The sequence below is a fragment of the Lampetra planeri genome, chromosome 18 (genome assembly GCF_965212315.1).
Source record: "Lampetra planeri chromosome 18, kcLamPlan1.2.h2, whole genome shotgun sequence".
NCBI lineage: Eukaryota > Metazoa > Chordata > Hyperoartia > Petromyzontiformes > Petromyzontidae > Lampetra > Lampetra planeri.
This window is the reverse complement of record NC_136124.1, coordinates 10,914,736-10,929,332: the sequence shown is the minus strand read 5'-3', so window position 1 is coordinate 10,929,332 and position 14,597 is coordinate 10,914,736. Positions and strand designations below refer to the sequence as shown.

Genomic DNA, 14,597 nt, shown 5'->3' with positions numbered 1-14,597 from the left:
GGAGAGGGAGGGAGGAGGAGGGGAGAGTGGAGGGAGGAGGAGGGGAGAGGGAGGGAGGAGGAGGGGAGAGGGAGGGAGGGAGGAGGGGAGAGGGAGGGAGGGAGGAGGGGAGAGGGAGGGAGGAGGGGAGAGGGAGGGAGGAGGGGAGAGGGAGGGAGGAGGGGAGAGGGAGGGAGGAGGAGGGGAGGGAGGAGGAGGGGAGGGAGGAGGAGGGGAGGGAGGAGGAGGGGAGGGAGGAGGAGGGGAGGGAGGAGGAGGGGAGGGAGGAGGAGGGGAGAGGGGAGGGAGGAGGGGAGAGGCAGCGGAGACTCCCGGAGCAGGCGAGCCCGGAGGAGCGACCGGGTCCCGCGACCCCGGGCGCTGTCCCCGTCTTCGTTGTGGGGGGACACGAGCGGGGACATGAACCAGGTTGAGTGCAGCCCGGCACGGCCATGACGAGCGTCAGGGTGGTCGTCAGGGTGAGGCCTCGCAGCAAGAAGTGAGTTGTGGAGGAACACGTGCGTGTGTGTGCGTGTGTGTGTCTGTGTGAGTCTGAGTCTGTGTGAGTGCGTGTGTGTCTCGTGTGTGTGAGTGTCTGTGTGTGTCTCGTGTCTGTGTGAGTCTGAGTCTGTGGGAGTGCGTGTGTGTCTCGTGTGTGTGTGTAAGTGTCTGTGAGTCTGTGCGTGTGTGTCTTGTGTCTGTGTGTGAGTGTGTGTCTGTGAGTGTGAGTGTCTGTGTGTATCTCGTGTCTGTGTGAGTCTGAGTCTGTGTGGGTCTGTGTGAGTCTGTGCGTGTGTGTTTGTGTGAGTCTGTGGCTGTGAGTCTGTGTGAGTGTATCTGTGTGAGTCTGTTGCTGTCTGTGTGAGTCTGTGTCTGTGTGAGTCTGTGTCTGTGTGAGTCTGTGTGAGTCTGTGTCTGTGTGAGTCTGTGTCTGTGTGAGTCTGTGTGGTTCTGTGTCTGTGTGAGTGAGTCTGTGTGAGTCTGTGTCTGTGTGAGTGTGTGTCTGTATGGGTCTGTGTCTGTGTGAGTCTGTGTCTGTGTGAGTCTGTGTCTGTGTGAGTCTGTGTCTGCGTGGGTCTGTGTAAGTGTCTGTGTGAGTCTGTGTCTGTGTGAGTCTGTGTGTGAGTCTGTGTCTGTGTGGGTCTGTGTCTGTGTGAGTCTGTGTGGGTCTGTGTCTGTGTGGGTCTGTGTCTGTGTGAGTCTGTGTCTGTGTGAGTCTGTGTCTGTGTGAGTCTGTGTCTGTGTGAGTCTGTGTCTGTGTGAGCGAGTCTGAGTCTGTGTGAGTGAGTCTGTGTGAGTCTGTGTCTGTGTGATTCTGTGTGAGTCTGAGTCTGCGTGAGTCTGTCTGTGTGAGTCTGTGTCTGTGTGTGAGTCTGTGTCTGTATGTGAGTCTGTGAGTCTGTGTCAGTCTGTGTGTGTGAGAGTCTGTGTCTGTGTGAGTCTGTGTGTGTGTGAGTCTGTGTCTGTGTGAGTCTGTGTGTGTGTGAGTCTGTGTCTGTGTGAGTCTGTGTGTGTGTGAGTCTGTGTGTGTGTGAGTCTGTGTCTGTGTGAGTCTCTGTCTGTGTGAGTGTGTCTATGATTCTGTGGCTGTGTGGGTCTGTGTCTGTGTGAGTCTGTGTCTGTGTGAGTCTGTCTGTGTGAGTCTGTGTCTGTGTGAGTCTGTGTGTGTGAGTCTGTGTGTGTGAGTTTGTGTGTGAGTCTGTGTGAATCTGTGTGTGTGTGAGTCTGTGTGTGTGAGTCTGTGTGTGTGTGTGAGTCTGTGTGTGTGAGTCTGTGTGTGTGAGTCTGTGTCTGTGTGAGTCTGTGTGTGTGAGTCTGTGTGTGTGTGAGTTTGTGTGTGAGTCTGTGTGAATCTGTGTGTGTGTGTGAGTCTGTGTGTGTGTGAGTCTGTGTCTGTGTGAGTCTTTGTGGGTCTGTGTCTTTGTGGGTCTGTGTCTGTGTGAGTCTGTGTCTGTGTGAGTCTGTGTGTGTGTGTGAGTCTGTGTCTGTGTGAGTCTGTGTGTGTGAGTCTGTCTGTGTGAGTCTGTGTCTGTGTGAGTCTGTGTGTGTGAGTCTGTGTGTGTGAGTCTGTGTGTGTGAGTTTGTGTGTGAGTCTGTGTGAATCTGTGTGTGTGTGTGAGTCTGTGTATGTGTGAGTCTGTGTGTGTGAGTCTGTGTGTGTGAGTCTGTGTGTGTGTGTGAGTCTGTGTCTGTGTGAGTGTGAGTCTGTGTCTGTGTGAGTCTGTGTGTGTGAGTCTGTGTGTGTGTGAGTTTGTGTGTGAGTCTGTGTGAATCTGTGTGTGTGTGTGAGTCTGTGTGTGTGTGAGTTTGTGTCTGTGTGAGTTTGATGCGCGGGGAGCGGCGGTCGCAGCGGTTAGCAGCGCTGCGACCAGGCCCCCCGAGTTCGATTCCCACTCACGGCCAACACCGGTGACGATTATATCTGAGCCTGCCCCTGCTAGGTCGTACCTGGTGTAGCGGTGTGTACAGACATCGCCACCGGGGAGACAAAGGCGGCCGGGCGTGCTGCTGGCCACCCACCCTCTTCGTGTGCCTTGCCGGCCTTCATAGATACTCGCTAAAGAGCACCTGCCCCTGCAGTCTGTTAAGGCTATACGAGGATCTTTATCTTCTTTAGTTTTTTCGTGAAAGTCACGTCGATCGGTTCAAATCTTCGTCTTTTGTGTGAGTTCGTGATTGTTGGAGTGACTTTAAATTTCGATTTAAAGCTTTCGTGACTGCAGGGATTCATCTTCTTGGTTCTTTCGGTAAAATCACGTAGAAGGGAAGTAATAAAATAATAAAAACAAAAATAATAAAATAATTATTTTATTATGTTTTGTTTTTATAATAAAATAATGATTTTATTATGTTTTGTTTTTATTATTTTATTACTTTCCTTCTACGTGACTTTAACGAAAGAACCAAGATGTTGGAGTGACGTCACAGTTGGATCTGAGTTGATCGATCGCTTTTCACTCATTGCAGCGATCGATCGTCGTCAGCGGCGCACTTGAAGCCGCGTGGTGAGAGAAATCGTGGTTCCGAAACTCATCATCGTCATAAAGCGCCATCGAATGCTCGAGCAGCAACAATTTGAGTTGAATTGATTGTTCGAAACTTCACGCTCGTCACCGTCACCCGTTTAGCCATCACCATCTTCTGTCGGTTGTTGTAACCAACACAGTTGAGCTGAAATAATGATGATGCTCATCATCATCCCATGTTCCAGACCGCACCATTCATCAGCCGGAGTCGACTGATGATGGTCGGTTGCTCCAGCAGCACATTCTGAGCCTCAATTGACTGTGTTTCAAACTTTATAAGTCACCGTTGTCATCATCATCATCCTGAAAATGCTAATTGCTTAATTATGAACAATTTTGCTGGATTGATGAGAATGTTTCAAACTTCCAGACATCACCAGGCAGGCTTGGTGCGTCGTGAAAGGTGTCTGTTTGGTGTTTGAACATCTTTCACGACTGTGTTTCTTTGCGGGAGGGGAAGAAAAAGCAGATTCCATTTCATCTTCTTGGTTCTTTCGGTAAAGTCACGTAGAAGGGAAGTAATAAAATAATAAAAATAAAACATAATAAAATAATTCTCACGACGTTTCGGCCACAACGCAAGCAGCCGTCCTCAGGTGAAGAAACAGACCTGTTCTCAGGTGCGTTGTGGCCGATACGTCGTGAGAATTATTTTATTATGTTTTATTTTAATTATTTTATTACTTCCCTTCTACGTGACTTTACCGAAAGAACCAAGAAGATGAATCCCTGCAGTCACGAAAGCTTTAAATCGAAAGATTCAATTTAATCACACTCATCGGTTTGCTCAAGCGGCGCAGATGAGCTGAGACGATCAGGTTCCAAACTTCGTAATCAGCATCAGCATCATCCAGTTTCCATCATCATTTGTCGAACCAACAGAGTTGAGCTCAATTCATAACTATCATTATGATCTAATCATCAGTTGTTTCAGCAGCACGGATGAGTTGAATCATCATCATCATCATCGTAGTCGTGGCCATCTGCACGGTTAGTGGTTTGTGTGGTTCGCACGGTTGGTTACGTACGGTGCGAAAGAAGTTCATCATACATACGCGTGTGCGTATCGTGAGAAGCTTTGCAAGTTAACATTGCAGCGATTTCAAACTGTCGGGCGTTGACTCAGCCCATCATCGTCATTCCTCCAGGGCTGATAAAATACTGCCATAAGCATCACTTAGTGATGGGGGGAGTGGTTGTGTTGTTCTGTGGATAGCCTGGCACCCGCCACGGGAACGTGGAATTTCCAGTGATGATGAGCGCCTCCCCAATACTCGCTTGGGCATTTATAATCTGGTATTTGTCCTGCGTTATGGTGCCGCGTCCTATGTATGCCCCCCGCCTTCATCAACGCGCGCTGTGACACACCAGCGTGGTGAAGTATGGTCGGATAACCCCCACGAGTCGTCGGGCGCGGGGAGGCCCTCATCCAGCAGTGGATTGACAAAGGTGCCTGGCATGTTTGCGGAGTGTGCACGATTCCTGTAATATGACATTGGGTCAACATCAAGATCAGGCGAGTTAACCATCGTCGTGTCGATGTTTAGATGTTATTGCTTTGCTCGGCGCCGTGCGCAGTTCCGACGCCGGTTCTGTGGTAGTTGTGGAAATTCCACGTTGCTATGACGGGGGAGTAGGCATGCCACAGAACCACTTTTGACTGAATTCTCACAAGGGGATGCTCTCGGTATTTTATGCGCCCTGAAGAGATGATGAGATGAGTCGACCGCTGATGCTGATTTGAACTTAACAAATACAAAGATACCCCCTGTAGACGTTGTCACACTTGGGGCAAGTGCCTGTTGTACCGTGTGTACGTTAAACTTCTTTCGCACCGTACGTAGCCAACCGTGTGGGGGAGGGACAACAAACTGAACACAACAAGCAGTTCTAAACAAATTCCTTTTTAATCTAGAATGAGTCTTCAATCTAATTGGTTGTTCCATACATGTAAGCATGTCATACAGTGGCGAGCTGTTGACTGCCTTTCCTGGTATGCAGGAGGTCGTGGGGTTTGATCCCGGCCCTGACGGCTGTATATTTGGAGTTTGCATGTTCTCCCCGTGGTCGCGTGGATATTTCTCTGGGTCCTCCGGTTTTTGCCTCCACATGTAGAATCTACATGAGTTTCGAGTATTTGGCTGTTGTAAATGTACACGCGATAAGCCACTCTATTGGGCTATCATTTGTGATAGCCAGGTCGCTTCTGAAAGAGAGCTATATAGCTCAGTGGGCCTTACCTGGTCGAATAAAAAATTGCTTACTTTTTAGTTTAGTATAAATGTGGGGTTTTTACAAAAAAAAAATGTTTAGTTTAAATGTGTTTTCTACTTTTTAGTTTGGTTGATATGTGTGTTTTTAACTTTTTAGTTTAGTTTAAATGTGTTTTGTTTACTTTTTAGTTTAGTTTAAATGTGTTTTTTATTTACTTTTTAGTTTAATTTAAATGTATTTTTTTACTTTTTAGTTGAGTTTAGATTTTTGTTTGCTTTTTTTACTTTTTAGTTTAGTTTAAATCTGTTTTTTGTACTTTTTTGCTTAGTTTAAACTAGTTTTTTTGTACTTATCCCTGAGAGATGCTGCTGTTGTCCCTTCCCTGTTGTTCCTGTTGACAGGGAGGTGCAGTGCACAGAGGAGGTGATCGTGGACGTGAAAGAGAACGTGCTGTCCATCAGAAATGTCAAGGTACGCCACACTGCTCGCGGACAGTGCGAAGGAGCGGCCACCACTGCTCGCATCACCGCATCTTTCACCACCATCTTTCAACGTGACAAAGGTCGCACTCGGTACACGCAAAGTGCTTGCCGCAAATGAACCACAGCACCTCGCTGATCTCGTCAAGGAGCGTAAAGCATCATCACGCGAACTCCCGGTCAACCTCACAGCAGCGGCGTCTGGCTGACCATCGCCGCATCGCGTCCTTTCAGATGCGCTTCTGTGGCCGTCTGGAACGCTCTTTTGATATTAGGAAGCCACTGGAGCTACACACTTTTACATCGTCCAGATGGAAAACTCATTTGTTCAGAACTGCTTTTTTTGTTTAGTTTGTTGTCCTTCCTCCGCACCCCGATTAGCACAGGTTGGCTACGTATGGTGCGAAAGAAGTTCATCATCACCATCGGTCATGCTCTATCCACTGCTGCATAAAGGCCTCCCCAAAGCTGTCGGCTATCTCGGTCCTGCGATGTGAATAGCTCCCCCACTCCGTATGGCCTTAAACAGACTGCGAGGTAATAATCCATCCTGCACGAGTTAAATTCATCGCTCCAGCTCCACGACGGACGTGCTGCCACGTGCGTTCACGAGCTGGAATCATCGCTCCATCTCCGCGGTGGACATTGTCTCGGGCGTGTTCCGTCCTTTGGCTGCCACTCCATCATTTGTCGCCACGGTGGCGAGATGTTAACCACCTCGCCTGGTACGCAGGAGGTCGTGCGTTCGATCCCGACCCTGACGCCTGCTGTATATTTTGAGTTTGCATGTTCTCCCCGTGGTCGCGTGGATTTTTCTCCGGGTCCTCCAGTTTTCTCCTCCACATTTAGAATGCATTTCGAGTATTTTGCTGCTATAAATTCCCACGTGATAAGCCACTTTTTTGAGCTATCATTTGTGGCCAGGTTGCTTCTAAAAAAGAGCTGTATATCTCGGTGGGCCTTACCTGGTAACATTTAAAAAGTTTAATTTCGTCTCGGCCTTTGCGGGGTCATGCGTTGTGCTTACGCTGCTTCAGCGAGAAGTAAAAAAATGTCGCTCAAACGAGCAATGCGGCGGCACTTGAGCCAGTGGTGGAAATTCCACGTTCTCATCGCGAGGACCAGTACATCCACACAGCACCCGCTGTTTCCTTTAGGGATAGCACAAAAAGTAAGCTCTCGACATAAACAAAGCATTTTATTTGATTTTGAAATCTTGAAGATGCTGGGGATTGTTTTAAGTATTTATTTGGGCACTCGCCGTTGATGATTTGTGTTTGACATTCGGACTTGGAGCAATGGCGCAAAAGTAAACCCCTCGATATGAGCTCAGTTTTATTTGAATATGCTGTGAAGAAGGCATATTAAAAAAAGTATGTAAAATCAGCGACGTTACCCAAAATGTCGCTGATTTTACATACATATTAAGGCCACAGTATTATTGACTCGTGTGTTCAGATTTTTTTTGTCAGTTATGCTTGTGCACCACTGACAAAGCAGCAACAGCAGGAGCATCACCGACCAATTTGTTCAGCTTTTGTCATGATGTAAAAATTCCGAGATCCCCGCGGCTTATCCTCGTGTTCTTTGCTCTCCCCGCCCGGCGCGTTGCGACCGTCGGCGACCGTGGCTCAGCCTTCCCGGTGGAGCGGCGTCGGCAACGGTGGGAGCCGAGACCTCGTCACTGAGTTCCCCTTCGACCGCTGCTTCTGGTCCGTGGAACCGGCGGCGCCGGACTTCGCCACCCAGCACACGGTAATGATCGGCGGGCGCGCGAGATCGGCACGCGGGTTCCCTCATGGTGCCGGACCGGGGAAGTTTCCTCTGCTCCCTTTCGCGCCGCTGTAATCGACGCCGTCTTCGCCGCGATGTCTCGAGTGCCGCGATGGGTTTACCCTCGCGCTCTTCACCTGCCCGTCTCGCCGCGCCCTCCGCGGTTATTCGACAGATCTCTTCTATTGAAGGGACTCTCTCCTCCACGCTGGAGGCAGGAGCTTGACTTGAAACCCGTCTCTCTTGAACAAAGTAAGCTGTTGGTCACGCGGATTGGTACGCTGGATCATAATGCGGACTTTTTATTTTCAGCGCCACGGTTGGAATGTTAAGCTGTCCAACCAATATTTAGGTTTTCTGAAATCACCGTTCATTCATTGAAAATAAGCCATGTGAGCCCCTGTGTGCCGAGCATCGTTCATGCTGCCTGTGCACACCTGCGAGTGTTATCCCCTGGTGTTGTTTTGGGACTTGTCCCGTTTCTCCGGTTTCCTCTCGCATACGACAGGCGCCTTACAAAGGGATTGGCCAAACATTGCAGTGCAGGATCCTCTTCAAAATGGGTTTTTTTATGTTTAAATCACCGCAGCTTTTCTGTAAAAACACAGGACGGTTTGAACTGCTATATATTGTTAAAATGTAGTTTTAAACGTAGAAGCGAGGGGTATGCCGTAAGTTCTTTGCTTGCTGTGTTTCGTTTGCCACGCGCGATGCGGCCACCAAGAGCAGTGAGGACAGAGCCTCTGTCAGTCGAACTGTAAAGCTGTTCCCACGCTGAATAGTGCCTTCCACATTCCCACGACAAGGCCCAGTCTCATCTTCAGAGCCACGCGGTTTATTCCCCCGCTCACCTATCGCAGTTGCGTCGTATGGAACGAGAATCGGAGTCTTTATTTAGACTGGAGGAGGAATCTGATGAGCCGTGAAGCTCTTTACCCACAGATGTCCAGTATGGACGGGACAAAAAGGTTACAACAGCGAACCAATACAAAAACAACGATAGGAGTGCGAAATAGAGAAAATGTTACGCAAGTCACTAAATATGAACAAAAAAAAATCTATTTATTAAATAAGATTGAGCAAGGTAGCAAAAACAACAACAAAACAGTCCCAGACCACACTTTTTCAAGTTACGTTGTGTGTATGTACAGTTTACATTCGGCGTTCTTTCGCACAACGCAGCGGTAAATAACAATGGCAGGCGACGAGGAGCGCCTGGACGCGTGCCACGTTCCCACAATGCTCCCCCGCAGCCCCCACCCCCTCCGCACGGCCCTTCTCCCGAGCGGCTTCACCTTTGGAATGGTTGTTGGCCACCGCCGTGTAAGACCGGGCCTGGTCAGGTGGTGGCCGAGTTTCTGACCGATGGCGCCGGCCGGCAGTTCTTCGTGTCGGCGGTCGGCTGGCGGGTCGTGGGAGTCGGGATAACCACCCCTGAGGTGCCACAACAACAACAAAATACCTGGGACATTAAACTAAACAATTGTATTTTTATTTTTTACCCGTTAAGCCCCACTGAGCTACACTGTAAAGTTCCTTTGTCAGCTCACAGAAGTGGTTCGCCACGTGGCCAAATACTCCGGATAAAAATGCCACGCGACCACGGGGAGAGAGACACTCAAACTCCAAATATACAGGGTCATCGCGGCGAGGAAGAATGAGTAGAACATCTCGACACCGCCGGATGAGGGCACGACGGTCATTTGACAGTGGGCAAGGCGGCATCATCGTGAGCAAGCCCCGTCTCAGTCATCACTTGATGGTCACCGACTGCACGGCGTCGTTTGGCTGAAGTAAAATAATGTACATGGGACACATCGCGTGATGAAGAAGACCATCTGACGGATAGATACCGGAAGAGGGGAGGAGCTGCATGTAAACGCGTCGTCCGCGGAGTGCTTTATATGCTTTGCACAACTTGCAACAACAACAACGAGAAAAAAACAACCGGTGATCTGTGAATGTCCCGGGACAACTCGCAGACGATGCTGGGTAAAGCAGAGACACAGGTGGCAAGCTCAAGGTCTCCGGAGCCAAGCGCCGGGGCTTCTATTGATGTTTAGCGTCGTCGGGGAGGGGAGGGCGTGGAAGAGGGGGGGGGAGAATGCACCGCTGGGATGAGATTTGTGACGGTTGAGTCCCAGAAGGGGACCGGTCCGTGCCTGCGTTTGAAAAGTGCTTTGTGGTGTTGCCGTTGCCGTTGGAGACGACCATGTGGCCACGGCGGCTGCCGCTGCTGCGCGGATTCCGGCGTGCAACTGCAAAAAAAGAGAGAATTACGCCAGTGTTGCTGCGAATTACATTGAGAGACCAACAAAAACCAACCGCACGTTCAGAGACGTCGCGTGGACGAGTTGGGATTTGTACGCGGGCGACGGCAGGACACCTCGCGAGATGTAGCGACGGGAGCGGCACGCGAAGGAGGGGCGACGCACGCGGCGGGACGTCCACCGCGGAGACGGAGCAATGAAATCAGCTCGTGCCGGATGGATTATTTATTACATCGCAGTCTGTACCGGGCGGGGCGGGGGGGAACTATTCACATCGTAGGAGTGAGAGAGATGGCGACAGCTGTTTGGGAGGCCTTCATCCAGCAGTGGATGGTTCGTGGCTAATGCTCAGAATCATTATATGTATTGACACTGGAGTAATATGTCGAGCTATAGGGGCGGGTAAGAACGTTACGACAACAAACAATACGAAAACACGATAGGAGTGCAAAGTATGGGAAAGGTCAACAAATTACTTAAAAATATACAAGTAAAACTTATCTGATTTTTTATCTTACCAGGTAAAGTCCACTGAGGTATTAACTTATTTTTCAGAAGTGGCCACAAATGATAGCTCAACAAAGTGGCTTATCACGTGGAAATTAACCTCAATGCGTGTTTCTAAATGTGGAGGGAAAAAACCGGAGGACCCGGAGGAAAAAAATCCACGCGACCACGGGGAGAGAGACACGCAAACTTCAAATGTGATGATGACGATGGCGTTGCTTGGGATGACCTGGAGCTTAGTGCCACCTTGCCCCGGTCTGCGAGCAGCAGCGGTGACCGTGTCGGCCCTCTGCGCCGTACACGAGGTTTGTTGCGAGTGGCAGCTGCTGCTTGTCGCCCTCCGACGTCAACGTGAAACTTGACCCTCAACGGGCGACGCGACTGCCCTGCACGTGACCTTGTAGCAACCGTCGAATGTTGCGTAACATCCTCCTCCATTCGACACTGCAACTCTCTGGCTGTCGCTTGATGAGGCTGGTTGTAATTACCGGCGAAACGTCGCGGCGCTCGAATTGTAAATGTTGTGGGTTTACTCTCCAAAGCACCGGTGTGCAGAACTAGTAACTGTTTTGGCATGTTTTGTCTACGTGACAAACCTTACTAAATAGCTGTCGGGTGGTGGCAGGCTTAAAGACACAGTTATATTCATGCGATCTAACCCCAAAAAAACGCATATTATGGATAATATTGGTCATGAACGCCTACTTGTTAAACTGCAACTTTGTTGCTTGTTTTCAGTGCAGTTGTACATTTATCGGGGCGTTAAACTCAGTCGCAGCCCGTGTTGACGTCTAACAAAATGTATTTTTCACGCGTACTGGCGTTAAGCGGCGAGTCGATTGTCGTCGGTGTTTCGGCTCGCCGCCGAGTCGAACGGCAAATTCTCACGGCCAAGTTTAGCACTCGGATACGCGACGTTCCGCTTGCAACTGCACCAAGCATCTTCAGGACAGAACCCAGGCAGTAGGAATTCAAATCCAGGAAGTCGGAAAAAAATCCAGGAAGCCAGATCATTTCACGGCCGAACCCTACAATCTCTTACGAGTCGATAAAATATTGTCTGCAAAAACCTACGCATTAACTTAGGATTGTGTGTGCGTGTACAAGCGCATGCCAAGACTCTCTGTACACCAACCCTGTCATAGACACAGCCTAGGGATGTCACCATGCATTTACATCTAAATTGAAAACATTTATTTAGAACTTGCTTATTGTGTTTCGTTTGTTGTCCTTTCGTTGCACCTCCGATTAGCACGGTTGGCTACGTATGGTGCGAAAGAAGTTCAACACACATACACATCCCATTATTCACGAGAGATGTTTATATTTATAACCAGGTGAGATTGCACAGGCGCAGTGCGGTGATGTCACCGCTTGCTTCTTGTCGGCGATCAATACCTCCATTTATATATAACCGTGCTCCAGCTCCAATGAGTCTCTTCTTCTCTAGGGAGACCCGGAGTAAATTACAGGCAGATGGAACATATTACAGAGGGGGAGAGAAAAAAAATCTGATTTAGCAGTGGTGAATGACAACAATGAACACCGGGAACAGAGTCCAGTGCGGATCATAAGCGATCACATCGCCCGAGGTGAAGCTATGTCGGAGTTTAAAAGCAGCTGTCGGCTTACCAGCTGTGAGATGGTCGATGTTTCGCTCGGCATTGCTCCGGAGGAATTTAATGATTCCCCCTTGAGATTTGGATTTTTTAAAAAATGTTGGGGCTCCTGTTGCAATTGAAGAATGCATTCCTTTTTTGTAAATCAAAATTTTGTAATTTCATTTGTATTTTTTGTATGGAGTTTGTTTTATTTATACAGTTTTGTTAGCCTGAATACAGACGGTATCACATCACATCATTAGCAACAGTTCCAGCCCTCTTGTTAATCTAGTTTGGAGGAAGACCTGCCCCATGTCAATTCATTCAGCTGTACTTCACCATGCCCATCAGTGTGAGTTGGTGAATTGGTGAAATGGGGGGACGAAGGGGGGGGGGTTACTCATGACGAGTACAGAGAGATGTCACTTGCCACCGATGTGTTAGCCCTGGTAGAGATTCAAACTTGGGCTTGTATGTTTGTCTGTATGTTGAACTTCTTTCGCACCGTACGTAGCCAAGCGTGCTAATTGGAGGTGCGGGGGAATGAGAACAAACTAAACACCAAAAACTTTTCGAAAGAAATTAGTTTTCAATCTTGATGATTTAAAAGTGTTTAAGCTCCAGTGGCTTCCTCATATCGGAAGGAGCGTTACCAGACGGCCGCAGAAGCGCATCTGAACGTGCCAGATGCAGTGACCGTCTTTGTTCAAAGGCCACTGCTGCAAGGATGGCTGGAGTTCACGTGATGGTTTATGCGCTTCTTGGCATAGCGCAGTGGATGTCTGTTGAACTTCTTTTGCACAGTACGTAGCCAACCGAGTCTGCGCTAACTACTGTGCTACCGTCCCTCCCTCGGTGAACATCTCGTTCTAACAAGCAAGAGATTCTCGTGTACACGTTACTCTCCTGCATATCGTGAGCATCTTATTTTCTGAGCCACAATTCCCGCTTTTGCCGACTTCCGTTATATATTAGAGTATAACCCCGTCTTTTAAGCCTGACTGCTTCGGCCCTGACGTCAGGGTCAAGCGCGTAATAATTAATTGTTTTTTTTAATTGATCCTTGTCCTGCCACCACGGTCCAAATGTGTATCCAGTATCGGGCACGTGATGATCACAGGGCACGTGATGATCACAAGGCCCGGTCTGTGTCCCTGGCGACGTCCACGAGGTTTTGCCTGGCGACGCTCGCTAGCTAGCTATGCACGCGAGCTGCTGAAATCCTCCGGGTTTCCCCCCTGCATATTTAGCATCAAGGGGCCGTCCATAAATGACGTCACGCACCTGGGGGGGGGGGGGGGGGTCAGACATTTGTGACGATGTGTGACGAGGGGGGGGGGGGGTTGAGAAATGTGACATCACATCAAAATGCGCAACTTTAAATAAATATAGACAACACGTTCTGCTTAATTAAATAGACTTTTTAATAAATGTTATTTTTCTACAACATCAGAGTGCAGTGCCACATTAAATACGCACTACAATGACAATAGTTTAAAGCGATTTGAAGCATATTTTATTTTTGGGGGGTGGGGGGGGGCAGAGCTTTGTGACGTCATATTTGAGGGGGGGGGGGGGTGTCTGACTTTTTGTGACGCCGTGTGACGAAGGGGGGGGGGTCAAAAATCGTCCAAAATCGTGTGACGTCATTTATGGACGGCCCCCAACACGCTTTGAGAGTATTTGGCTGCTGCTATGAATGTCCCACGTGATGAGCCCACTTGTTGATCGCCAGGTCGCGTCTGACAAAGAGCTACGGGAGCTCAGCGGGCCCTTACCTGGCGAAATAACAAAACAAAAAACGTAGTCTTAGTTTTATTTTTGCGAAACTCTCCATCCCGTGGGTGTACGGTGAGGATGCCGCGTGCCCTGGCTCGCCAGCAGAAGGCGGCGGACAGCGAGTGTGGACCCGTCTTCACGTTCGTTCACGCCGCACGGGATCGAGTGTTGCACCCTCGCACGTGCGGATTTTCTCCGCTGCGCTTCATTTTCCTCCACGCAAGTTGTCTTCGTCAGTTAGACGCCGCCGCCGCCTGCCCCACTTTGTTGTCCCTCGCCACCCGCACCTCCGATGAGCACGGCGGGCCACGTTGCTCGTGCCTCTGAATCGCCCCCCCCCCTCTCTCTGTGTGCGGGTTCGGGAGAGGGAGATATCGGGGGGATAAAGGAGAGGGGGCATGGGGGGGGTGGACCAGGAGTCTCATGTCGCAGCTGTGATGGTTCGTCGCAGCAGCGGCAGCTGCTTCACGAGCACGCCCCTGAGCAACGGGCGGCACTTGTGGTGGTTGTGGTGGTGGTTATGGTGGTGGTGGTTATGGTGGTGGTGGTTATGGTGGTGGTTGTGGTGGTGGTTATGGTGGTGGTGGTTATGGTGGTGGTGGTTGGTGGTGGTTATGGTGGTGGTGGTGGTTGGTGGTGGTGGTTGGTGGTGGTGATATTTGGTGGTGGTTGGTGGTGGTTATGGTGGTAGTGGTGGTGGTTATGGTGGTTGGTGGTGGTGGTTATGGTGGTGGTTGTGGTGGTGGTTGGTGGTGGTGGTTATGGTGGTGGTGGTGGTTATGGTGGTGGTGGTTGGTGGTGGTTATGGTGGTGGTGGTTGGTGGTGGTGGTGGTTGGTGGTGGTGATGTTTGGTGGTGGTGGTTGGTGGTGGTTATGGTGGTGGTTATGGTGATGGTGGTGGTTGGTGGTGGTGGTTATGGTGGTGGTTGGTGGTGGTGGTGGTAGTTGGTGGTGGGTGGTGGTTGGTG

The 14,597-nt window shown here is 49.8% G+C and overlaps 1 protein-coding gene across 1 annotated transcript in view; it reads left to right on the top strand.

Moving 5' to 3' along the window:
* Positions 1–301: 301 nt before the first annotated feature.
* Positions 302–14,597, top strand: part of LOC144723746 (kinesin-like protein KIF16B) — a 90,416-nt gene continuing 76,120 nt past the window's right edge. The window contains exons 1-3 of the mRNA XM_078602678.1: positions 302–478; positions 5,621–5,690; positions 7,334–7,453. Of these exons, the coding sequence (XP_078458804.1) occupies positions 432–478; positions 5,621–5,690; positions 7,334–7,453 (237 nt within the window). The 5' untranslated portion in view covers positions 302–431. The remainder of the gene's footprint in view (positions 479–5,620; positions 5,691–7,333; positions 7,454–14,597) is intronic.